The following is a 26,949-nucleotide window of genomic DNA, read 5'->3' on the forward strand; positions in this document are numbered from 1 at the left end:
AAAGAGTCTACGCTTTCGACTGCATTTACACACAAAAAACTGAAGTATACTTTGGGCTTAAAGGGATAGTTCACCCAAAAATGAAAATTAGCCCATGACTTACTCTCCCTCAGGTCATCCTAGGTGTATATGACATTCTTCTTTCAGACGAATACAATCAGAGTTATATTAAAATATAATACGTAAATAAAGGCCTTCTGAAGCGATATGTTTGTGTAAGAAAAATATTCATAGTTTACGTGTAAGTGGAATCCGTATGTTCGTTTGGCTGGAAGCTAATTATTTTACTTTTAATTTAAAGTTTTAAATATTAATATTTTTCTTACACAAACTCATGGCTTTGCTTCAGAAGGCCTTTATTAACCCCTCACATAGCCTGTGGAGCACTTTATGATGGATAGATGCACTTTTATGATGGACAGATGCACTTTTATGATGGACAGATGCACTTATGATGGATAGATGCACTTTTATGATGGACAGATGCACTTTTATGATGGATTGATGCACTTTTATGATGGACAGATGCACTTATGATGGACAGAGGCACTTTTATCATGGATAGATGCACTTTTATGATGGATGGATGCACTTTTATGATGGACAGAGGCACTTTTATGATGGATAGATGCACTTTTATCATGGATAGATGCACTTTTATCATGGATAGATGCACTTTTATGATGGATGGATGCACTTTTATCATGTATAGATGCACTTTTATTATGGATAGATGCACTTTTATGGACTTCAAAACAGAAACAGCCATTCACTGCCATTATAAAGCTTGGAAGAGCCAGGACATTTTTTTATATAACGCCTTTATTAACGTATTATATTTTAATATAACTCTGATTGTATTCGTCTGAAAGAAGAATGTCATATACACCTAGGATGGCTTGAGGGAGAGTAAATCATGGGCTAATTTTCATTTTTGGGTGAACTATCACTTTTAATACACCGTGGCACTTTTGCTGCTTTCGCTTTGACATCATCAGCATATGCAGTATATTGTATATTACATGCAGTAGTAGATAGTATGCACAGACTACATAATATGATATGTAGCTCCATTTATTTGCTGGGGCAACGAGGGCTCTGTTTATGAGGGGGCGCTTTGACTGTCTTGATTGAGATTGCTTTTCTATTTCTCCTGGTGTGCGGATGGCTAACCTCTCTGGCTTGGCGGCCTCTTTCCCCTTCATCTCCTTCACTCAATCTTCTGTCTCTGCCGCTGGCTCTTTCCCCGTGCTCACGCATGCTGCCTTTCGCTCAGACCCCGGCTCGCCAAAGAAATGCCGTGCTCGCTTTGGGCTCAACCAACAAACGGACTGGTGTGGCCCCTGCAGGTGTGTACTACTGTCCTTCTGTCCCGCATGAATCTGTCACTAACATGAGTGCTCTTTATCTGCGCTGACAGTTTCCCAGCTCTGCTTTAATGAAACAGATGCGCTACAAACGCCTTCTCTATTTCGGCTGTGTCCATCAAGCTTTGAGTCGTAGTCCTGTTTGAACCAACCAGTCATCACTAGTGCACAGTGGAGGACGAAATACAAAAAAAAATAAAGTGACTGAGTAAAAGTGCAGATATACAAAGTCAAAGTTAATTTACCAACGTCCTTTACAACACATCATTAAGCATCAAAATAGCATAAAAGAAAAGATAAGACAGACAAATGAAATATTGACAAATTCTTAATCATTCAAAAAGTCAATCATTTAGGGGACATTGAAAGCCAGTGAAAAGTAGTCAATTTCAGGAGAATGAAATCGTGCTGCGTAACGCGAGAATGAACTTTGCTGGAACTTGCTGAAGCTCAAACGTGCTGCGTAACACAAGAACGAACCTCATTGGTTCTTGCTAAAGCTCAAACACCCTTCGTAACACAAGAATGAACTTCATTGGTTCTTGCTGAACCTCAAACGTGCTTCGTAACACAAGAATGAACCTCATTGGTTCTTGCTAAAGCTCAAACACGCTGCGTAACACGAGAATGAACCTCATTGGTTCTTGCTGAACCTCAAACGTGCTGCGTAACACGAGAATGAACCTCATTGGTTCTTGCTGAACCTCAAACGTGCTTCGTAACACAAGAATGAACCTCATTGGTTCTTGCTAAAGCTCAAACGTGCTGTGTAACATGAGAATGAACCTCATTGGTTCTTGCTGAACCTCAAACGTGCTTCGTAACACAAGAATGAACCTCATTGGTTCTTGCTAAAGCTCAAACGTGCTGTGTAACACAAGAATGAACCTCATTGGTTCTTGCTAAAGCTCAAACGTGCTGTGTAACACAAGAATGAACCTCATTGGGGTTACGCAGCTCAAACGTGCTGTGTAACACAAGAATGAACCTCATTGGTTCTTGCTAAAGCTCAAACGTGCTGTGTAACACAAGAATGAACCTCATTGGGGTTACGCAGCTCAAACACGCTGCGTAACCCGAGAATGAACCTCATTGGTTCTTGCTGAAGCTCAAACGCTGCGTAACACGAGAATGAACCTCATTGGTTTTTGCTAAAGCTCAAACGCTGCGTAACACGAGAATGAACCTCATTGGTTTTTGCTGAAGCTCAAACGTGCTGTGTAACATGAGAATGAACCTCATTGGTTCTTGCTAAAGCTCAGACGTGCTGTGTAACACGAGAATGAACCTCATTGGTTCTTGCTGAACCTCAAATGTGCTGCGTAAAAAAAGAATGAACCTCATTGGTTCTTGCTGAAACTCAGACGTGCTGTGTAACATGACAATGAACCTCATTGGTTCTTGCTGAAGCTCAGACGTGCTGTGTAACACAAGAATGAACCTCATTGGTTCTTGCTGAAGCTCAAACGCGCTTCGTAACACGAGAATGAACCTCATTGGTTCTTGCTGAAGCTCAAACGTGCTTCGTAACACGAGAATGAACCTCATTGGTTTTTGCTGAACCTCAAACGTGCTGCGTAACACAAGAATGAACCTCATTGGTTCTTGCTAAAGCTCAGACGTGCTGCGTAACATGAGAATGAACCTCATTGGTTCTTGCTGAAGCTCAGACGTGCTGTATAACACGAGAATGAACCTCATTGGTTCTTGCTGAACCTCAAATGTGCTGCGTAACAAAAGAATGAACCTCATTGGTTCTTGCTGAAGCTCAGACGTGCTGTGTAACATGACAATGAACCTCATTGGTTCTTGCTGAAGCTCAGACGTGCTGTGTAACACAAGAATGAACCTCATTGGTCTTGCTGAAGCTCAAACGCGCTTCGTAACACGAGAATGAACCTCATTGGTCTTGCTGAAGCTCAAACGTGATGCGTAACACGAGAATGAAGCTCATTGGTCTTGCTGAAGCTCAAACGTGCTGCGTAACACGAGAATGAACCTCATTGGTTCTTGCTGAAGCTCAAACGTGATGCGTAACACGAGAATTAATCTCATTGGTCTTGCTGAAGCTCCTCAAACACGCTTCGTAACACGAGAATGAATCTCATTGGTCTTGCTGAAGCTCAAACGTGCTGTGTAACACGAGAATGAACCTCATTGGTCTTGCTGAAGCTCAAACGTGCTGCGTAACAGGAGAATGAACCACGTTGGTTCTTGCTGAAGCTCAAACACGCTTCGTAACACGAGAATGAACCTCATTGGTTCTTGCTGAAGCTCAAACGTGCTGCGTAACACGAGAATGAACCTCATTGGTTCTTGCTGAAGCTCAAACACGCTTCGTAACACGAGAATGAACCTCATTGGTCTTGCTGAAGCTCAAACGTGCTGCGTAACACGAGAATGAACCTCATTGGTCTTGCTGAAGCTCAAATACGCTTCGTAACACGAGAATGAACCTCATTGGTCTTGCTGAACCTCAAAAATGCTGCGTAATACAAGAATGAACCTCATTGGTTCTTGCTGAAGCTCAAACACGCTTCGTAACACGAGAATGAACCTCGTTGGTTCTTGCTGAAGCTCAAACGTGCTGCGTAACACGAGAATGAACCTCATTGGTCTTGCTGAAGCTCAAACGTGCTGCGTAACACGAGAATGAACCACGTTGGTTCTTGCTGAAGCTCAAACGCGCTTCATAACACAAGAATAAACCTCATTGGTTCTTGAGAATGAATCTCATTGGTTCTTGCTAAAGCTCAAACACGCTTCATGACACAAGAATGAACCTCATTGTTTCTTGAGAATGAACCTCACTGGTTCTTGATGAAGCTCAAACACGCTTCTTAACAGGAGAATGAACCTCACTGGTTCTTGAGAATGAACCTCACTGGTTCTTGATGAAGCTCAAACACGCTTCATAACACAAGAATGAACCTCGTTGGTTCTTGAGAATGAACCTTATTGGTTCTTGATGAAGCTCAAACACGCTTCGTAACAGGAGAATGAACCTCACTGGTTCTTGAGAATGAACCTCATTGGTTCTTGATGAAGCTCAAACACGCTTCGTAACAGGAGAATGAAGCTCATTGGTTCTTGAGAATGAATCTCATTGGTTCTTGATGAAGCTCAAACACGCTTCGTAACACAAGAATGAACCTCATTGGTTCTTGAGAATGAATCTCACTGGTTCTTGATGAAGCTCAAACATGCTTCGTAACAGGGAATGAAGCTCATTGGTTCTTGAGAATGAACCTCATTGGTTCTTGATGAAGCTCAAACACGCTTCGTAACACAAGAATGAACCTTATTGGTTCTTGAGAATGAATCTCACTGGTTCTTGATGAAGCTCATACACGCTTAAGAGGAGAATGAACCTCACTGGTTCTTGATGAAGCTCAAACACGCTTAGTAACAGGAGAATGAAGCTCATTGGTTCTTGAGAATGAAGCTCATTGGTTCTTGCTGAAGCTGAAACGCGATGCGTAACACGAGTAACAAAATAACACAAATAACAATGTTAGTCCATGCTAGAAGTGCAGAATGACGCAACACGAGTGACGTCTGTGGAAACATCCCGAACGCTCTGCTTCCGCTGGAGTGCTGAGCTCACGCCTCCTCATCCACCTTCAGAAAACCGTCTGCTCACTGTGGTCAGCACGAGCTGATAGCTGAGCTCGACATCTTTAAGCTCAGAGCTTCCTGCGGTGGCCGAGCGCTGCTAACGCTCCTGTCAGGGAGACTTTGATGCGGGCGAGTGTGTGAGACTTTGATTTGTGTCTGAAGTGACTGCGGTGGATCTGATCTCCAGGCTCTCCTGCCGGGTTGGCACTGTGGTTTGGTAGCGCTGCGGTTTACAGACAATACCTGATAACACTTTCTACTTCAACACTAACTTTAAAATTCTGTTGTTGTATCATGCATGAGGGCGAGTAAAGACCCATGCACTGAAGGAAGAGTTCATCCTAAAATGAAGTGAAGTCCATAGCTTTTGACACTATGGACAAAAACATTGTTTTTTCATGCACTTTCATGCATTTTGAGTGGAAAGAAAAATCCACAATACACATTTACGTGTTTATTTTATTGCACTTTTGTCCATTTGTGACTGTAGATTTCAATTACAATACATATCTTTAAAGATTATAAATCTCCATTTCAGCAGCTTCACACACACCAAACCTTATTCCAATCTATATTCATATATCATTCGCCTGACTTATAGAACAATAACAATAATAAAATGTTTTTTTCTATAAAAAGTTCCACACAAATCTTATGATCCCTCTTTTTTCCTCATTTTAACGATTACCGTCTTAAAGATTCTGCAAACATATGCACTCAGCTGTATTTAGCCAGGACTAAATATCGTTCCTGCTTGTGAACGCAGTGTGGAAAACATGCCTTGCTGGTTTAAATGGGTTTTTCCAGAATTTGATTGATTTTTATCATCTAATGACTGTTAGGTTGAAAGATCCAGCCCACATCTGGGCCGTGTTGAATCCACATGTGCCGGATCTGGGCCGGATCTGTTGAACTTTAAGGTTTGAGTTTGTTCAAAAATGCAGACTAAATTTAGAATACATTTATGTGTGAACTTACGGAAAAGTGGTCATTTCTGAATGAAAACATTCACACGCAGGTTTTGAGCACAAATGCGTGGGTTACGACATCGTCAGGTGACTTTAATGGTGACTTTGATAACCCAGGCTAGAGCAGTAGCTCATATTCTGGCATAACTGTTTGTTTTGGTAACACTTTATTTTACAGTGTCCTTGTTACATATGTTTCATGTAGTAATAACAGTAAATTATGCATAATTACATACAACCAAATGCTACCCTAACCCTATAGTAAGTACATGTTGTTAATTATTATTACTCAGTACATATATATAATCACACTGTAACAAAGACACCTCAGAATAAAGTGTTGCCTTTGTTTTTTTGTGTGCTTTTATTTTCTGTCATTGTTCATATTTGTGACGTTTCACATCCACGCTTTATTCACAGATAACTCTCTTGACTGTTCCTAGGAGGAAAAAGAAGTGCATTCGCTACCTTCAACGAGGACGCTGCGCCAGCCCCCATTCTTCCGATGGAAGTGCTATAGACTCCTCCCCCTCACCTGTCAATCAGCTGCCAAGCCCCGCCTCCCCCACCAGCAGGCCCCGCCCACAGAGTGGCAAACGCTCCGCCCACCCGCCCAGACTCTCGCTCCACTTCAGCAGAATTAAAACAGAGAGCACGACACGCCAGCCACAATAACCCATGCCGAGACTCATTCCTCACGTTCTCTGTGCTCCTGTTTACTCAAAAAAAAAAAAAAAAAAAAAAAATTATTATGGCACATCATTCATCTTTAAGGAAGTCGTGGCATTAGATTTTCTCGTGGGTGAATCTCATGAGGAATGTTTTCTCTTTTATTTTATTGACAATTAAGCATGTTATTGTTTCCATTACCATAATGCAAAAAAACTAAAACTAATTTTTGTTACTGTAGTTCAGACAATTATATATGAAACGATGTATATTATTAATCCTCCAGTGCTGTTCGGTCATTTTTGACCGAAATTTTTTACTTTTTTTCTTCACTTCATCGGAATGGTATGAAACTTGGTAAAGATTTTGGCACTTGCTGTGTGAACACACACAAAAAATATGGACATGATTCAAAAAGGTTAAATGTTCCTGTAAAAAACAGCCACACTTGAGCTCATTGGAAATGAATGGGAGACGAATTTCCTCTAGTGGAAGCGTTCGGTACTGCAGCCGAACACACTCTCACTGAAAGCTCATTTTTTGAGATATCAGGCTCAAATTTGGAAAACAGCTTGTTTAGATTTCTAGCTTCCATTTTTCTCACAGTTTTAGAGTAAAACGTGTTTTGGAAAAAATATATATTTCATATAAAAATTTAAAATAGTATTTTTCTGCATTTTTCATTACAATAAATGTAAATTTTTCCAACGTTTTAAACTTTTCACTTCAGCAATAATCTGCCAAGTGTCGTCTTTAAAAAGAGATCAAACTTAAGATGTATGACAGTTTAAGTTGGAAATTAAATTTTCAGGTCTATGCTCAAAAAGTGAATAAATAAATTATAACTACTGCATAAATATAATTTAGTACAAAAAACCCCCACTAAAAATCCACAATATTAAATATTATTGAACTAAAATAAAAGTTAAAGTGGTCTTTTTTTTGACCGACAAGCGAACAGTACCAGAGGGTTAAATATGATTTTCTGTATTACAGTAATGCGAATGTCTCATTATTGTCTGATTCTCATTAGAAAGTACAATTACAGTAGTAGATAACGTCACAATCCAAAGAGACTTTTCTTCACATGAAATGAATTTCTTTATTCATCTTTTGATTTTATGAAGTACGATCTATATATTTCTTCGTGAGATTCAGCCACTGTGTGTTAAACCGCTAACGACTGCCGACAATCCATCATTTAAATGCCATGTCTCTACATCACTGAAAAGTTCTCAATTCTACAATCAAGTAAATGTGTTGTAAAACGTATTCTTTTATAGATATTAAAGTCCGTAAATAACTAAACTTTTATATGTTTTTATGTAAAGAGAAAAAAAACAAACAAAAAAAAACTTTTTATTCATACATTTTAAGTTTTTGTTGTGTAGATCTGTAGTCTGCTACGCCTGTCATACATCCAAACATCAGCGTTTGAAATGAAGTATGTGCATGTATTTTGTATGTTTCAGAAACTCTGCTTTGTGTGTGTGTGTGTGTGTGTGTGTGTGTGTGTGTGTGTGTGTGTGTGTGTGTGTGTGTGTGTGTGTGTATGCGCTTCTCCAGCAGTCACTCAGTGTTCACTCGGGTCTGTCTCCATCATGCCAGCAGAGGGAGCCAGCTCTCATACTTTCGCTTCTGATGTAACTAGATTTATTAAAATATTTTGAAAACTCTGTTTAAAGCTGATCTTTCATTGTTCCTGACACTCAGCACTTTAATGTGTCTTTATCCACTGACTCGAAGACACCGAGCACGAACTATCAGAAAAGTGACTTTTATTCATTACCAGGATTTGAGCTCTTGATATCAGCTAATTCCTATCAGGAGTTAAAATTCCACTAGTAAAAACTATAAATCTGGATATGTTATTGTATTTTCACCATAGGCTGCCATTCAAATTCAATTATCAAGAATTGATTTCTTACAAGTAAAAAAGTTTTTGATTTAAATAATTACTTTATTACTAGTAAAATTATAAATTTCCGATATCAAGAACTCAATTGTCACTAGTTGAAATGTTACTTCTTGATATCTGTAAACATATTTCAACATGTTACATTTGTCATTTTTGATATCTGAAAATGTATTTCTGATATCAATAATTAGTCTAAAATGGCTTTCTTACTATTAACAATCACATTCAAGGGTCTGCATGGAAGTACTTTCATGGCTATATTTGCATTGCCAGTGTGTAAACAGCTTGTAACGAACCTTTAAAAACGAGATCTTCCCTGACTTCTTAGGTTGTCTATGAAAGCCTGTAAGGACTCGGGCCGGTTTTGCTGGTAAAATGAAACGTATGTGGGGTTTACGTGCGCTCCGGAGAACCTCTCTTTCAATCACATGACACTAATGCTTATACAATGTTCAGGATAAGAGCCGTTATGTACTGTAATGTCAATGTGTCACGCAAAGAAAAGGGATTAGTTAGAACTATAGTCTCACATATGCAGATCTAGTCTAGTCTCAAATATACTTTATTATCAAACTATCATAACAGTGTAATTTTAATAATATCTGTAGACATGATGCCGGTGAATCGCAGAGCTGGTGCATACATATCCACATCACTATGATCAGAGGCTTTCTGAACTCTCAGTTGTGTTTGTTGTGTTATTGAGAGGAAAGTGCAGCACATATTTACATATTCATCTAACCGTCGCTCTCAACAGCGCGGACGGCGTCGGGATGTTCGTTAACAGTATATCGCTGCAACTTTATTTCTAACTTTTTACTTCTAAACGAAGAACAAAACGGTGTCGGGATGTTCGTTAACAGTATATCACTATTAACTTTCTTAACGAAAAACAAAACAGTGTCAGGATGTTCGTTAACAGTATATCACTATTAACTTTCTTAACGAAAGACAAAACGGTGTCAGGATGTTCGTTAACAGTATATCACTATTAACTTTCTTAACGAAAGACAAAACGGTGTCAGGATGTTCGTTAACAGTATATCGCTATTAACGTTTTATTTCTTAACGAAAAACAAAACGGCGTAGGGATGTTCGTCTATCGCTGCAACTGTATTTCTAACTTTTTACTTCTAAACGAACAACAAAACGGTGTCAGGATGTTCGTTAACAGTATATCGCTATTAATTTTTTATTTCTAAACGAAGAACAAAATGGTTTCAGGATGTTCGTTAACAATATATCGCTGCAACTGTATTTCTAACTTTTTACTTCTAAACGAAGAACAAAACGGCGTCGGGATGTTCGTTAACAGTATATCGCTATTAACTTTTTCTAACTTTTTACTTCTAAACGAAAAACAAACGGCGTAGGGATGTTCGTTAACAGTATATCGCTGCAACTGTATTTCTAACTTTTTACTTCTAAACGAACAACAAAACGGCGTCGGATGTTCATAAACAGTATATCGCTATTAATTTTTTATTTCTAAACGAAGAACAAAATGGTTTCAGGATGTTCGTTAATAGTATATCGTTGCAACTGTATTTCTAACTTTTTACTTCTAAACGAAGAACAAAACGGCGTCGGGATGTTCGTTAACAGTATATCGCTATTAACTTTATTTCTTAACGAAAAACAAAACGGCGTAGGGATGTTCGTTAACAGTATATCGCTGCAACTGTATTTCTAACTTTTTGCTTCTAAACGAAAAACAAAATGTGTCGGGATGTTTGTTAACAGTATATCGCTATTAACTATTTCTTAACGAAAAACAAAATGGTGTCAGGATGTTCATTAACAGTATATCGCTGCAAACGTATTTCTAACTTTTTACTTCTAAAAGAAAAACAAAATGGTGTCGGGATGTTCGTTAACAGTATCGCTATTAACTTTTTATTTCTTAACGAAAAACAAAATGGTGTCAGGATGTTCATTAACAGTATATCGCTGCAAACGTATTTCTAACTTTTTACTTCTAAACGAAGAACGAAAAAGAGCTTCTCCGTGAGTATATCGGGTCCTTGAATCTCGTTCAGAACTTGAGTCTCGTTCACGAGTGTGAACAGTTGCAGTTTCACTGAACGGCCACCGGTGTCACTAATAACAAGGGTTTCTGAACTCCACATTCAGACCCTTTAAACGCTACTGTGCCAAGAAACGGATGAAGAAAGCTACATATAAAACTGACTATCTGGCAAAAACAGTCTAAAGGTGCAGAAATATTGCAGAAAGAATGGACAAATCCCACAATAATCGTTTTATTTTTTGGAATTAAAAGATTTATAATCCTAATTGCCTGCCATTTACGAGCAGAACTGTGACTTTCAGTCCTATACAATGAAGCAAAGAAAACCAAGTGAAAGCAGACACAAGTACTTCCAGTTCACAACACACGTTTTATACATCTTTCCAACACTGATCTCTCATCAGCACAAATCAGGCTGCTTATAAAATGTTGCTTATGTATTTTTTTTTTTAAAAGAAAGAAAAGAAAACCAAATCTGCCGTTTGGCGACGAGCTCCGTTAAAAATAAGAAACTGTGGCGAAGGGAGTGTTTTCTCTACATGGGTAAATACTACTTCCAGTGAGAAAATGAGAAAAGGAAATGGTGGTTTAACAAAAAAGCTTTTACACCACACATGCTAGCAAAACACATGGGATTTGACTGTTTATTTGTGTTAAATATGAACAGCGCAGTGCAATTTTTTTAATAACTTTTTTACGTTTTTTTTGGACCAATCCATAGTGTTAAAGTGTGTCAGGATCTTCACTTCTCTTCACACCACTGGTTCTCCTTGCGTACCTGCAACACACACACACATTCTGGTGAGCGCGAGCGCATTACATCACGAGACACAGGATAAAATGAGCGCTTGTTTTTACCTGGGCTTCCTCTTCCTCTGTGAAATCATTTTTGATATTGAACGTCTTTCTGATCTCCTCTGGGGTTTTGCCTTTGATCATGTTTGCAACCGTCTTGCAGGTCACATCTAGCAAACCTTTGATGTCCAAGTAATTTGCAGCCTAAACAAAAGACAAGAGATGAAAGTGAGCAAATGGAAGTGGAGCAAATGAAGAGGCGGACATCTTGTGGCCAGCAAACGCAACGCTGCTCAAATCTCACACACATTTGCATGAAGGATCCATGCCAGTTACATTTTAGACACTGGTATAAACATATCTATTGGTACAACATGCATCACATGACTAAACACACATCATTGTTTTCAAATATCTCCGTTTTCAGAGTCCACGCTCTGTTTTTGAGGCGTTTTCAAATGTAAATGATTTCTGTAGCTAAAGGACTCGCTCATTAAGACTTGCTGCCACCTACTGGCGATTTAAAGTCATTTCAATATTTTAACACCTATAGAATTATGTAATTATAATTGCAGTGTAAATACATTTGAATGCTGCTTCGGTGCCACTTCTGCAGTGCAAAAAAGAATTGATAATAAAGGCTGTTACCAATGAAATGAAATCAGTGTTTATTATTATTAGAGCTGCATGATTAATTGTGACCCTGGACCACAAAACATGGGTAAATTTTTTAAAAATTGAGATGTATGCATCATCTGAAAGATGAATAAATAAGCTTTCCAGTGATGTATGGTTTGTTAGGACAACATTTGGCCGAGATGCAACTATTTGTAAATCTGGAATCTGCTTTAAAGTTGTTCATTTATGTTCACGATTGTGCTGCATCCACTCACACAAATAAATGTTGTATTGATTAACGAAGGACATCATATATCTTCATGGAACATGATCTTTACTTAATATCCTAATGATTTTTGGCATAAAAGAAAGAAAATTGCTAATTTTGACCCATAAAATGTATTGTTGGCTATTGCCACAAATATACCCGTGCGACGTGTGACTGGTTTTGTGGTCCAGAGTCCTACGGTCCTACTCCTAAATGGCAGCGAGCCGTCTGTCTATTAAACCTTTGACAAGTCCGATCACAGCGGACATTCAGATCTGAGTTCTGATCCAGAGAGAGCCGCTGGCATGTGTAGATATGAAACAGCTTCACAAACGGTCTCTAACACACAGGATCATTATTTCTGTCTTACAATCATTCATACGATCACAGAAGTACCTGGCTAAAAGTTTATAGTTCTGATGACTACGTCAGCATTCAAAATATAAAAAAATATAAAAAAATAATCACCTCTTGAAAGTAACCTGACGTTTCAAATAACGATTGTATCGATTACATTACACAAGTGGCGACAAGTGACTTAAAAACATGTTTTTGTCATTGAATCATTCACTCAAGAGATTATTTCAAAAATGCTAATGAAATAGGTCTTTATGAGTGAATCATTGAATCATTCTCTCATTTTAAACATTTTAAAAATGTTTGAGCTCATTCACTGTTTATATGTGAATAAAGTTCATCAAGTGACCCGGTCTCTTCTGAAGCCTCGGATTAAACCACTTCATTCATATGGATTTATTTTCTGCTCTTTTTATGAATGTTTTGACGACTCAGAGTTTTGGGTGAATAGACTTTCAATATTTGCGATTTGAAGATGAACGAAAGTCTTACGGGTTTGGAACGACACGAGGGCGAGTAATTCATGACAGAACTTTAATTTTGGGGTGAACTAACCCTTTAAACAGGTGCTTCTCAACTGGGTTTGCTTCATTAAGTGCAGAGAAGGGCTGCACAATGTATAGAAATTATTTAAATATCGCAAATGTATATATATATATAGCGATGGCTTGCAATAACTGTGGTCATGAACAAAAGTCAAAGAGAGAAATCACTCACTGCTCTCAGCTGAATAACTTTTGTAGCTTTAATAAGAATAAGTGTATATTTAATTCATACAGTGAAAACTAAGCAGTGTTTATTTTTACATTTGATTATTCAGTTTCTGTTGTTTAATAACTCTAATGTAGGCGTTCCTGAACCCCTGAACCCTGTGGTTTACACTGATGTTAAAATAACACTTCTTACGCTACAGTAAAACACTGCTGTTCACTGTCAGAAGCTGTGGGGATGTTTTCTCGTCACTAAAAGAATGTGAAACACGTCGGTAGGTTAAATAATTTTATATATATTTTAAAGATAATTTGTTTATTTTACACACTTTAAGCATTATCGTATCGCACATCGCATTATTTAATGAGTTATCGCACATCTCTTCGATATCGTGCAGCCCTAGTGCAGAGTGACACCTTTATCTACAATCTGGACAATGTTGTCCTAAACTCCATTAGGCTGCATTTAGTAAAAAGTGAGTTTGACAAACCAGAATGAGTTCGAAGAGAGTGCCCTGGTCGACTTTGAGGAACTCCTGGTCCCACACGGGAATGTCATCCGTTCTTTTCTCTTTATTCTCGTCGTCTTCGGGTGGAGGAGGGTCATCTTTATGGTGTGTGCACCACTGAATCACCTGTGGACATATCAAACACACCACACGGCTCAGTCCCATGCACGACGGACACTGGAGGATTACATTACACACCAGGGATGGAAATTAACTTTTTTGTCCACCGGCCACTGTGGCTGGTGGATTTCAAAATCTACCAGCCACTCAATGTTTTTACCAGCCACTTTCTTGTTTTTAACCGACAATGTGTAACTGCATGTGAAAATTAATACTACAAGATCTACAATACTTAAGCAGTTTATTTAACCTCAAGTCTCAATGAAATACTGACATTTTCTCTTTCTCTCTTATATATATTTCTCTTTTTTACCTGGATGTGGCATTTGAATGATTCGTGGTCTTTTATGGCTTCCAGTTTTAGGTTTTTAGTCCCAACAATGAAACTAGGGCTGGGCGATATGGACCAAAAGTCATATCCCGATTATTTAGGCTGAATATCGATATACGATATATATCCCGATATTTTTTCCGCAAAGTGAGAGCAAATGTTCAGTCAAAGTCAAAGCCAAATATGACATGTCACAAGTAGTTTTATTGAAACCGGCTATTTCCACACACACAAGTACTGTCCCCCTTTACTTAACATAAATTGTAAGAATATGACTAATAGTAAAGACTAGTACTAATAAATAAACATTAGGCCTATGCTAAAGCTATTAAATAGCAGTTCCAAACTAGTTTTTGTTAATACAATGTTGGTATGAGCCACTAGAGTCATTTAAAAATATAAAAAATAACACAAAGAAAAATAAAGTGGCATTTTGGGGTTAATATGGAAACGACAGTTACCATGGTGAATACACAATATTAACAATAACTGTTAATGAACCATGGAAACTGCTCCTGGTGAATAGTATGAAAATCATACCTGCATTACTTTTATTTTGTGTAATTTACAACGTAACGGCGTTGCATGCTCGTAGTTTATTTTGCACTTTATATACAGTGAGGCGATACACAGCGCGCGGCGCCACATTTGCGCGTGCATTTGAAGAGTGTTCGCTATGAGAACAGGAGAACGGCTGACAGGACAGGACAAGAAAGTCAGTTTTTCTGAGGTGAAAGACTTTATTTCAGCGTACACTTATGTCCTCTAAAAGTGTCCGCCGTCTGTGTGAAACAGTATATTTTTATTTACCCGCCACGGTGGCCGGTAGGTGAAGCGAATTTACCCGACACAACACAAAATCACCCGCATTTGGCTGGTGGCGGGTGCTAATTTCCATCCCTGTTACACACACACACACTAGGGGTGGGAATTGGCACAAATGTGACGATTCGATAGTATTGCGATATTTGGGCCACGATTCAATATTATTGTGATTCTTAACATATTGCGATACAGCAAGTATTGCGGTTCGATTCTGCGATATATTGCGATTCATGTCCCCCATATTATTCAAAGGCATTACAAAAAATAAAGAAAATAACACTGCTCAACTCACTTCAAATGTCACACTTAATTCTGTGAACATCATCTTCTACACATTAACTGAAGTGCAAAAACTTGACACAGGACCTCATTACAGGACAGGATGTAAATATTCATAAATAGGAGACCTCTCACATGAATGGTGGGCTCCCAGCACATAACTTAAAATTATTTAAATACAATAGAGTAACATAAACCTGAGAATAATCATATTAATAAGAGTAACTTAGAGCATCAATCAAAGTGAGAAAAATAAACAAAAATGTGTAGCCTACTGCTAGAGTCCAGTGCCCGGTTGCATAAAGCACCTTAAGTGTAATTTTCCCTTAAGTTCTCCCTTATGTTTCCCTTAAACCTAAGGGTGTTGCAGAAAAAAAACCTTAAGTGTTATTTAAGGGTTTCTTTAAGTGAAACGTCATAAATTCTTAGAATTTCCCTTAAACGCTGTTTTTTTCACTTAAAGGAACACTCCACCGTTTTTTGAAATAGGGCTTATTCACCTTCTTTCCTACATTTAGATAGATGGGCAAATGCATTTTTGTCTCAGTGCATGCATTGTTTTAGTTTGACAGGGTTGGCGCTAGCTTAGCTTAGCATAATGAATGGAATCCTTTGTTGCCAGCTAGCATGTCCTGAGTAAAAGTGATATAAAAAAATAAAAAAAACCCACCTAATTACTTCTTGTGGCCTGCGTATTCACAACAAGTACAAATAGCGATGCAGATTAACACTAGGCGATTTCCTATGCAGATTTTGACTTGGGACTATATTAGGGGGAAGCACAGGCGAAGCACTGCTACTTGGGCGCAGAGATATCACGCCCAAGTAGCAGTGCTTCGCCTGTGCTTCCCCCTAATATAGTCCTTAATATATAAGTCAATATCTGCCTAGGAAATCGCCTAGTGTTAATCTGCATCGCTATTTGTGCTTGTTGTGAATACACAGGCCACAAGAAGTAATTAGGTAGTTTTTTTTAGTTTTTTTATATCACTTTTATTCAGGACATGCTAGCTGGCAACAAAGGATTCCATTCATTATGCTAAGCTAAGCTCACGCCGACCCTGTCAAACTAAAACAATGCATGCACTGAGACAAAAATGCATTTGCCCACCTATCTAAATGTGGGAAAGAAGGTGAATAAGCCCTATTTCAAAAAACGGTGGAGTGTTCCTTTAAGTAATCCCTTAAAAAGCGTTAAGTGTTGCACAAAACCCCTTAACGGTCATTTCCCTAAGTATAACTTAAGGTTTGGAAATCGTAACCTTAAAGGGATACTCCACCGAAAAATGAAAATTCTGACATCATATACATCATGTGCCTCATGTTGTTTCAAACCTGTATAAATTTCTTTCTTTTGCTGAACAGAAGGGAAGATATCTAGAAGAATGTCAGTAACCAGACAGTTTTAGATACCATTGACTTCCATAGCAGGAAAAAATATATACTATGGAAGTCAATGGTATCTAAATCTGTCTGGTTACTGACATTCTTCTAGATATCTTCCCTTCTGTTCAGCAAAAGAAAGAAATTCATACAGGTTTGAAACAACATGAGGGTGAGTATATGATGACAGAATTTTCATTTTTCGGTGGAGTATCCCTTTAAGAGTAACGCGGACAAAAATAAGACGACATGGCTGAATTTATGGAACCAGCTGAAGATCATTATGTGCCAAGAATCATTTTTATGGATAGGGAGAACCCTTTGGACCATCTTAGCGATGAAAAATTGAGGGGGCTCTTTCCCATCATTTAAACTCAACGGTCAAATTATTTTTTTCTTTTACCATATTTCGTCAAGAAGAATGCATTTCTCCTCCTCTGTCCAATTTTTCTTTCTTTTTTGTTTTCTTTATCCATTCCGATATCCTAGCCTACTTTATTTGATGAAACTGCGAAACTGTAGTGTTAGTGTTTTGCGTATCTATGGCAACAACAGACTTTTATAACGTGAATCCAGGATCACTGTCGTGAAACACTTAAATGTTTCCCTTACCTAAGAGAACTGTTTAAGAGATTATATGCAACACCCTTAAGTTATTCTCTTAGGTAAGGGGAAATCGCCCCTTAAGTATCACACTTAAGGGAAAAACTTAAGGTGCTTTATGCAACCGGGCACAGTCCTGTTGACTGCAAACTTTGGTTTAATTTGGGAATATTGGCATTTTTGTTTAGAAAAAGGAGTTGGTCAACATCCACACTTTCGATTTGAAAGAAGACGGAGCGTCCTGTGCATGTGTGTGTGCACCGGTGTGATGATGAAGCCATTTTCATTAGAATTTTCTGTTGAATGTACGACAACAAAGCACCGCAACAAGTATTACTTGTGGATGTAAATGTAAATTATCAGAGTAAACTCCCGAGAACCTTGACCTTTAGGATTACCACTGCACCAAAACTTAAAACTACAGTGCTGAATCTTTACAACCTTGTGATGAGAAGCGCTGAGCCAAAGTAGAAGCTTTAAAGTGTTAGACTTTCATTCATCTTTGAAACACAAATTAAGATATTTTTAATGAAACCTGACAGATTTCTGGCCCTCCATTGACAGGCTACGCAACTACCAGTTTGACACTTCGAAAAAGTTCATAAAGAGAACGGAAAACTAGTCCAGATGAATCGAGCGGTTTAAGCCTGGTTCACACGGCAGGATAATTAGGCCCATTTTAGCCCCGATTCACCCCTTCCGACAATCTTAGGCCACATCCACACGAAGCCAGAGCTTTCCCTATCCGATTTTTTTTTTTCCTGTTCAAAAAAAAAATTCCGTAAACAAGGCGTCGTCTCAAGAAATATCTGCGTACACACGAAACCACTGAAACCGACTTAAAACGATGTAGTATACATGCCAGACCAGTATGTGGCGCTGTAATTCTGCCTCAGACATACACTAAATACGGAGAAGAAGACTTGGAGCTCGCGCATAAACCTTGCGCGCTGTATACAACAATAATATTAGGCACAGTAGCTTCTTTTTTTCTTTTTTAATCAAGAACTTTGTTGAACAATATGAAAAACCATAAATGTAGTTGCTGTGACTTAACGGTGTCTGACTAGTTGACACTTGGTGTGATGACATCATCGTTTCGCAAAATATACGGATTGGCCGTACACACGAAAACGCAAGGGCGGCGTTTTCAGATTTATCCACCTTGGGACCCGGTTTCAAAAAATAGCGGTTTCAGTCTCCGAAAACGCCGGATCCGTGTGGACGAAACACCAATACGATAAAAAATGTATACGTATACAGCGAAACGCGTCTCCGTGTGGACATGGCCTTAAGGATGCTCCGATTATCGTAAAATAATCTGATCAGATATTCCTGCCGTGTGTGGTGTGTTAAGGCTGCTCTCGTCTGCTCGGAAGGACGTCGGGACCGCTCCGATCTCAAATCGGGGATATCCGACATGTTGGATTTATTTGGCCCGATTTCTTCTCGTGTGTGGTGTCCCCCGAGCACGCAGCCTGTGGACTGTGGAGTGTAGCCAATCAGAAAGCGAGGTGACGAGGCGGCGAGGAAACACCGGGAAACATAATCAAAACAGCCGGCGGCATGGCGCACCAGAAAGTCCGGTGGACGTCGGAGATCATCGCCTTTTCTTCTGATAAAATTTTTTTCCGGTTAAAAACAAACTACAAACTATTGCCACTGCATCCTCTTCGTCCGCCATGATTGTTTACTCTGAAGTCACGTTTGATCTCGAGGTATTTTGCGCGATTTCCCGTCTGATCTGGGAATGCTCGGGAGTCAAATCGGTTCGTGTGTGATGTGTTGATTTTGCCGTGTGGCTGCGCACCACACACTGTACGACCAAAACTGTTAGACCTGTGATTTTTTATCCCCGTGTGTGGGGTCTCTCAGGATTGGAAAATCGGCCGACAATTTTTAAATCGTCCCGTGTGAACCAGGCTTTAGCCCAAAGTTTCCGAAGAAACTCAATCCCTTTATATGATGAACAGATTTAATTCAAGCTTTTATTCACACATAAACATTCATCAGCCCACACATCAGTTGTGGAAACAGAAGATCAAGCAAATACGGTTTAGCTTCTGTTAATGTTTGCTAATGATCATGTTTATATGAGGGGGAAAAAAGCCAAAATTAAATTGTTCATCATATAAAGTGATCGTAATTTAACGCGATCGAGTCTCTTCGGAAAATTTGGACAAAACCGCTCAATTCTTATGGATTAGTTTTTGAACTTTTTGAAGTGGAAGTTGCGTAGCCTGTCAATGGAGGGACAGATATCTCTCAGATTTCATTAAAAACGTTAATTTGTGTTTAGAAGATGAATGAAAATCGTACGGGTTTGTAACGACATAAGGGAGAGTGGCCATTTTTAGGTGAACTAACTTTAAAGGTCCCATGACATGCTACTTTTTGTAGGCTTTAATATAGGCCTTAGTGGTCCCTAGTACTGTATCTGAAATCTCTTTCCAAAAATTCAGCCTCGGTGCAGAATTATAGCCACTACAAGCCAGTCCCAGAATGAGCTTCCTTCAGACGGGCCGTTTCGGTGTCTGTAGCTTTAAATACTAATGAGGAGGAGAAAGGCAGCGCAAGGTGGAGGGTGGGTGTGGCCTTGACCATCTTGCGCAACGGTAATGTGACGTGCATGTTTACGTTGGATATAGCAATGGCACGAAGACACGCAGTCTTTCAAGCATTTCAGTTTGACACAGAATCTGATCCAGATGGAGAAGCAACGGATGAAGAAGTTGCAACTCAGCGGCTCCAGCAGGACGTTTCCGAATGGTCAGTTTAAAATATTATGTCTGGATACAGTACTTTATTCGGATGGTTTACAGTTATTATCATGTAGCTAACGCGAACCTACTGTTGCCTTTTCATGAGAGATCTGTAACGTCTGTATTTATCTTATTACAATTACATCAAGCTCTGCGATCTTGAAATGCGGATATCGCGCGCGCCATATAACGTTAACCAACAGGAAAACGGTTATAAAAATAACAAAGACGTGTACAACACTCGCGTTACAGTGTGTGTAACGTTATTCACACACATAAACTGCATAGCTGCATAGCTAATGTTACAGCCAGATTCTATGTGTAACAATCTAGGTAACCATAAACAGTAAAGCAACACACTTATATATCATTAGTTGACTTACTTGTCCGAGGTGTGTAGCTGAGCCAAAGAGAGTGATCCAGACTTTAGTTTCAGACGTTCAGCAAGCCCAGCTCTGTATTGACCCTTCGGTGTTCATTTGTACATCCAATTATTGAGCAATTGTTATGCTTCGCTCGCTCAAAAGCCATGATATCTCTCGTCTCGTGGACAAACTAAAATCGCGCGCGCGCGCGTTCCTACTTCCTAGCGCATTTTCTCATGGGCGGAAAATATTCTCTGGGCGGGCAAAGCAGAGACAGGGGAGGTAACATTTCCTCCTTATGACGTCATAAGGAGGAGATTCAAGATCAGCGCGTATGAGCCTCCATTTTCTCAAAGGCAGAGAAAGATAGCAAAAGCTCGATTTACACCGATTGAAATTTTTAGAAACTTGGGGACCATATACAGGCTAGGGGAACTCATATTAATGTTAAAAAACCTCAGAAAGTGAAAATTTCATGTCATGGGACCTTTAAGTCCCTGTGAACCGGAAGTTGCAAACGACTTTTCTCCAGTGTTGTGACGTATTTCCCAGTGAAAGGGAACATTGAACAGAGGGCAGAGTTTGACTTCAGCGCTCCTCCTCTCCATCTCTGCTCATAACAGACTGACGGTTTGAGGAGTGGTTACTCGTTTTCAACGCAAGCCGTCAAACTGACGTCATCAGAGAAGGAACGCCATTCCAGACCGGAAGTAACTTTTCAGATTTTGATTGAAGATTACCACGGCAAACTATCATTTTCTGTGTATCAACTTGCACAGATTAATGGTTCACCACAAGACTAGTAATAAGCGCTAACAAAGTAAATAGGGTCAATTTTGATTTCATGTCCACTTTAAGGGCTAGCTGCGGTTTTCTGTCAAAAAAACTTATAATTTGTGAATGAAAAAAATGAAGACAGCAATAAATATTGGAATTTTAATTTTACAGTAGTAGTGTAAAATATATTTCTTAAATATTTTATTTTACAGTGAAATATTACTATTGTTGTATTTCTGAAATTTTATTTAGATAAATAACAATGATAATCATTAATAATAATCATTATTATTGATTCATAAAGTCACAAACTGTGCAGCCCAACAAACAAGCACAGCAAACCTGACTTCCTCCATAATCATACGGTAAATGGTACTAGACGCCATAGTAAAGCTGTCCAGGTAGGCAGTGCACAAGACTTTTGAACACAGACAAAGTATTTAGTACATATATATACACTCACCTAAAGGATTATTAGGAACACCATACTAATACTGTGTTTGACCCCCTTTCGCCTTCAGAACTGCCTTAATTCTACGTGGCATTGATTCAACAAGGTGCTGAAAGCATTCTTTAGAAATGTTGGCCCATATTGATAGGATAGCAACTTGCAGTTGATGGAGATTTGTGGGATGCACATCCAGGGCACGAAGCTCCCGTTCCACCACATCCCAAAGATGCTCTATTGGGTTGAGATCTGGTGACTGTGGGGGCCATTTTAGTACAGTGAACTCATTGTCATGTTCAAGAAACCAATTTGAAATGATTCGAGCTTTGTGACATGGTGCATTATCCTGCTGGAAGTAGCCATCAGAGGATGGGTACATGGTGGTCATAAAGGGATGGACATGGTCAGAAACAATGCTCAGGTAGGCCGTGGCATTTAAACAATGCCCAATTGGCACTAAGGGGCCTAAAGTGTGCCAAGAAAACATCCCCCACACCATTACACCACCACCACCAGCCTGCACAGTGGTAACAAGGCATGATGGATCCATGTTCTCATTCTGTTTACGCCAAATTCTGACTCTACCATCTGAATGTCTCAACAGAAATCGAGACTCATTAGACCAGGCAACATTTTTCCAGTCTTCAACTGTCCAATTTTGGTGAGCTTGTGCAAATTGTAGCCTCTTTTTCCTATTTGTAGTGGAGATGAGTGGTACCCGGTGGGGTCTTCTGCTGTTGTAGCCCATCCGCCTCAAGGTTGTGCGTGTTGTGGCTTCACAAATGCTTTGCTGCATACCTCGGTTGTAATGAGTGGTTATTTCAGTCAAAGTTGCTCTTCTATCAGCTTGAATTAGTCGGCCCATTCTCCTCTGACCTCTAGCATCAACAAGGCATTTTCGCCCACAGGACTGCCGCATACTGGATGTTTTTCCCTTTTCACACCATTCTTTGTAAACCCTAGAAATGGTTGTGCGTGAAAATCCCAGTAGCTGAGCAGATTGTGAAATACTCAGACCGGCCCGTCTGGCACCAACAACCATGCCACGCTCAAAATTGCTTAAATCACCTTTCTTTCCCATTCTGACATTCAGTTTGGAGTTCAGGAGATTGTCTTGACCAGGACCACACCCCTAAATGCATTGAAGCAACTGCCATGTGATTGGTTGATTAGATAATTGCATTAATGAGAAATTGAACAGGTGTTCCTAATAATCCTTTAGGTGAGTGTACATTATATATATATATATATATATATATATATATATATATATATATATATATATATATTAGGGGTTGCACGACTACTGATTTCTGCTAGTCGATTCCTTATCAAAACAATACTCGAGTTACTCGACTACTCGTGGTTCATGCTACTTTAAATGAAAAGACATGAAATAGCTAGATCTTATCAATAAACATTTATTAATTCATAGCCTAATGCAACAATTACATAAGTAAACTCTCAAAACATTATAATTATGACATTTCATTTTTAAATTTTCATGTAACAGTCTAAAGCCAAATAAATAGCCGTTCTTGCCTTTCATTTCAGACGTCTGCTTCTAGGGGCCGTTCACATATCGCGTCTTTTTCGCGCTCAAGGTCGTTATTTCAAATGTAGGCGCGGCGAGCGCGCTCATATGGAAACAACGTGGTGCGCTAGTTTTTCCAGGCGGGTTTTTCCTTCTCATCTCCAGAAATATATCTAGTAGTAAAGCTAATGCAAGGGCTAGAAATCAATTAATCCTTTGCTGATACTTCTTCATCGTCATCATGGAGAGCGCAGTTCACGGTTGCATAGCACCGACAGACGCCATGGGAGCGCGAGCGCTTGTAGGAGACAGCGGCCGCGCTTTCCACACGTTTTTAGACGCAATATGTGAACGGCCTCTTGCAGAGTTGGCCAATTACAATATTTTTGTCATCCTTGATGAAATACTTCCACACATCTGACGTGTTGCGTCTGTTGGTGACGTTCGCCATTTTTAATTCATTTATGGTTAATGGACGCTCGAGTAGTCGATTGTTTCCGACAGCGTCGACTAGTGGTTGAAGTAGTCGATCTATCGACTACTCGACTAGTCTATGCAAGCCCTAATATATATATATATATATATATATATACATATACACACACACACACCATTAGTAGTGAATATTCATTAACAACGATGGTACCTCAAGGAACAGACACCCTAGTGCAAATTATTTCCATATGTCCGTAGTCTGTGGATTCCACTTTATTTTAAGATGTCATTGTTACGGTGTAATTATATATTTAAGTACCGATTAATATTAATTAACAACATGTACTTACAATAGGGTTAGGGTAAGATTTGGTTGAGGGTTCGTTGCATATAATTAAGCCTAATTTACTGTTATATTACTATGGTAAGCAGAGTCCTGCAACGGGTCGGGTATCCGCGGGTACCCGCATACAAGTGGCTAAAACGGGTGGATTGTGACATTCCTAAAATTCACGGGCGGGGACGCGGGCAGATAATGAACTCCTTGCGGGCGGGTAGCGGATGAAAAATATGTGCAATATTTTGTATGTCTAAATGCATTACACATACGCAAATATGTGTTTTAGTCAGGCCATCCTTAAAAATATTCTTGTTTGCCGTAACCCGACCGACCCTGTCAGTTTAGGACCGACCCAATTTTATTTTTTTCACCCCTTTTAGTCCGACCAAGTTGCGACATTAAATTTCTCTGTACTGTAGGCTAATAGGCCTATGTGTTGTAGCCCAGTCATTAAAAAACGATTTAGTTTCATATTCATGTTTAAATAAAATAATATACTTTTTATTTTTATTTCATGTTGATTATATGAAAAGTGAAAAGCATGAATAAGATAAGATGATCCCGAATACCGTAAGACAAATGGAGTGGGCAGACATGATTTTGACCACTTCATTAAGTTTGTTCAGCCTTTCTTTAAAGTGAATTTCGTTTTGTATTAATTGTATCTTAATTTTAATCAATGTTTCATCTACCAAATTCATGGATTTAATAAATAAATATAGGCAGGCAATATAATCAGGACACGGCCGGAGGCGCCCGCGCGTGAACTGATCGTCTCTTAAATGAACCGAAACTCATCGTATAAGCTAGGCTACTTGCCTCACAGACCTGAGAAATAGAAAGCATGAAATGTGTACTTTTAAACAAAACAATTCAAAACGAAAGAAAACAGACTGTTCTCTGCTTATAATCCGTATGAAATGTGCATTTCTCTCTGGCGCATTCACTACTGATGACAGCATCGTCATCTTTGACACAAAACACTTGCTTATTAATAAACAATTGAAATGTCTCACTGATATATTTGACAGGCCTATTAATAATCATTACTTTTCCCAGTTCTTTGTGACAGCTTTTAGGTGCGTTATTGGCAGCGCACCCTTATGTTACATGAACGCGTCACCTGTGTGGTTTATCGCGGGCACGGGTCGGGTAACGGGCCAAATATTAACGGGTCTGGGCGGGTGCGGATTTAATTTTGATATTATCACGGGTGACGGGTCAGATCTGGTGCTGAACTTTGCGGGTACGGGCGGGTCTCCAAAAATGGACCCGTGCAGGACTCTGATGGTAAGTACATGTAAAAGGGACACTGTAACATTAAGTGTTACCTTACTGTGTGGTAATATATGATCTGGACACGTTTGGGGAGGCTGGAAGTTTACCCTCGTGATATGAAATTCAATTAAGCAAGATATCAATGTAAAAGTCTGACCTTCTTCAGGATGGCTGCGTTTACATTGGGCAGAGGAACCGGATCATCATCTCCTTCATCGTCCATCCCCAGATCTGAGCAGAAGACAGCAGAGATTACAACACACTTCATATATCATATTCACAACACGCATAACAACATGCTTCCTATAACACACAACATCTCAGCTCATCTTACCTTCAAGCATGGTTTTGATAGTTACAGACTGCTTAGCGATTTCAACATCCACCTCAAACATCTCTCCATCAGAGCTCTGCAGTTTAATAGTCGGCATCTGCATGAATAAAACACAATTACAGTCAAGTTATTAAAGAATGGGAATGTCAGTCAGAAGCTAAATGACTCATGCTAGCTATGTTAGCTCACATTCACCAGCACTCAGACTTCTACTACACATATATAAAGCGTAAAATGTTTAATATGAAGAATATCCGCTGTCTCATATTGTATTATTCAAAGTAGGAATCAGAAAACACCACAGCAACATAAAGCACAGGCTGTTTGTGATGCTAAGCTAACGTTAGCAGCGCGGCTACAGGCCTCTCATAGCAACCGCTGAATTCATCACGTCAACCGGTTTAAAACATCGTAATTTCACACAAAAATACATTCACTCTGTCACTTCACTATCAAAATACGACATGTTAATATGGCTGATTTGTGCCGTTCTTACCGTGACTGTGTGAGCGATGAAGATATAAACCGAACGTCAACAAGGCCTGAATAAGACTGAGAATCAGCGTGCGCGCGCGCGCGTGTGTGTGTGACTAATGCACGAGCACGCGCAGTGGACCACGGGAACTACAGTAATGGTCAAAGGTATTGCAGTGACACACATTTTTTGTTTCGTAATGTTTGCTGCTTCAGCTGTTGATTCACACTGTCTGTTGTGCAGAGTGATCAGATGCATTTTAAAGAATTGCAAATTTCACTGGATATTTTTTTCTGTCACAAAATGACCAGGTAACATCATTTCACAAATCATGGGCCATATGTATAAAACTTTTCAGAAAATGCTTGAGAAAAATAATAGGTTTAAGTTTTGAATTTAGTGTTACAATTCTTAGTAAAAAGTAGGACTTGTGTAAGAGTAGGAGCTATATAAAGACACTTTCAGCAAAGTCTCAGACTGACTCTTATAGTGACTTAAGTGTTGTGAACTGAGGACTACAATGATGTCAACCCAAAATGGCCGCCCTCAACCTCTGAATCAGGCATAGACAGTAAAAGAAATGGACACAGCGACCCCATTGGATTCAACGGAGACAAGTGAAGTCAATTAGAAGCACTAACTTCCTGATGGCTGAGCGTACTGCGCAGACTCACACTGAGCTTGACGACGTAGATGTGACGTGAGCAACCCGTCTGTCTTCTATAGCTGTGCCGAGAGAAATCTGAATCATTCCCTTCTGAAACTTGCAGAGACGGAGAGTGTGAGTAGGAGCTGTCCATGAGCTAGGAGCAGGAGAAACTTTTGCTAAGTATT

General features: G+C 39.3%; 2 protein-coding genes across 6 annotated transcripts in view; one reads left to right on the top strand and one right to left on the bottom strand.

Annotated features, from left to right (window-relative positions):
- tcf7 (transcription factor 7) overlaps nucleotides 1-8,306 on the top strand; it is a 65,306-nt gene extending 57,000 nt beyond the window's left edge. For 3 of the 5 annotated variants that reach the window (XM_082141391.1, XM_082141388.1, XM_082141389.1), the window contains one exon: nucleotides 6,397-8,306. In XM_082141391.1, coding sequence (XP_081997517.1) covers nucleotides 6,397-6,473 — 77 coding nt within the window. In that variant the 3' untranslated portion in view covers nucleotides 6,474-8,306. Of the gene's footprint in view, nucleotides 1-6,373 lie in introns of all 5 variants that reach the window. The other 2 variants (XM_082141390.1, XM_082141392.1) reach the window with 1 other exon arrangement.
- Nucleotides 8,307-10,787: 2,481 nt separating this feature from the next.
- Nucleotides 10,788-26,269, bottom strand: skp1 (S-phase kinase-associated protein 1). Its single transcript, XM_082141490.1, has 6 exons — nucleotides 26,137-26,269; nucleotides 25,641-25,737; nucleotides 25,464-25,537; nucleotides 13,809-13,952; nucleotides 11,428-11,568; nucleotides 10,788-11,347 (listed from the first exon to the last, which is right to left on the bottom strand). Exons 2-6 carry the CDS (start codon nucleotides 25,735-25,737, stop codon nucleotides 11,312-11,314), a joined length of 492 nt encoding a protein of 163 aa, XP_081997616.1. The 5' UTR covers nucleotides 26,137-26,269; the 3' UTR covers nucleotides 10,788-11,311.
- Nucleotides 26,270-26,949: the final 680 nt, after the last annotated feature.

Source organism: Leuciscus leuciscus, assembly GCF_965113295.1.
Source record: "Leuciscus leuciscus genome assembly, chromosome: 16".
Taxonomy (NCBI): Eukaryota; Metazoa; Chordata; class Actinopteri; order Cypriniformes; family Leuciscidae; genus Leuciscus; species Leuciscus leuciscus.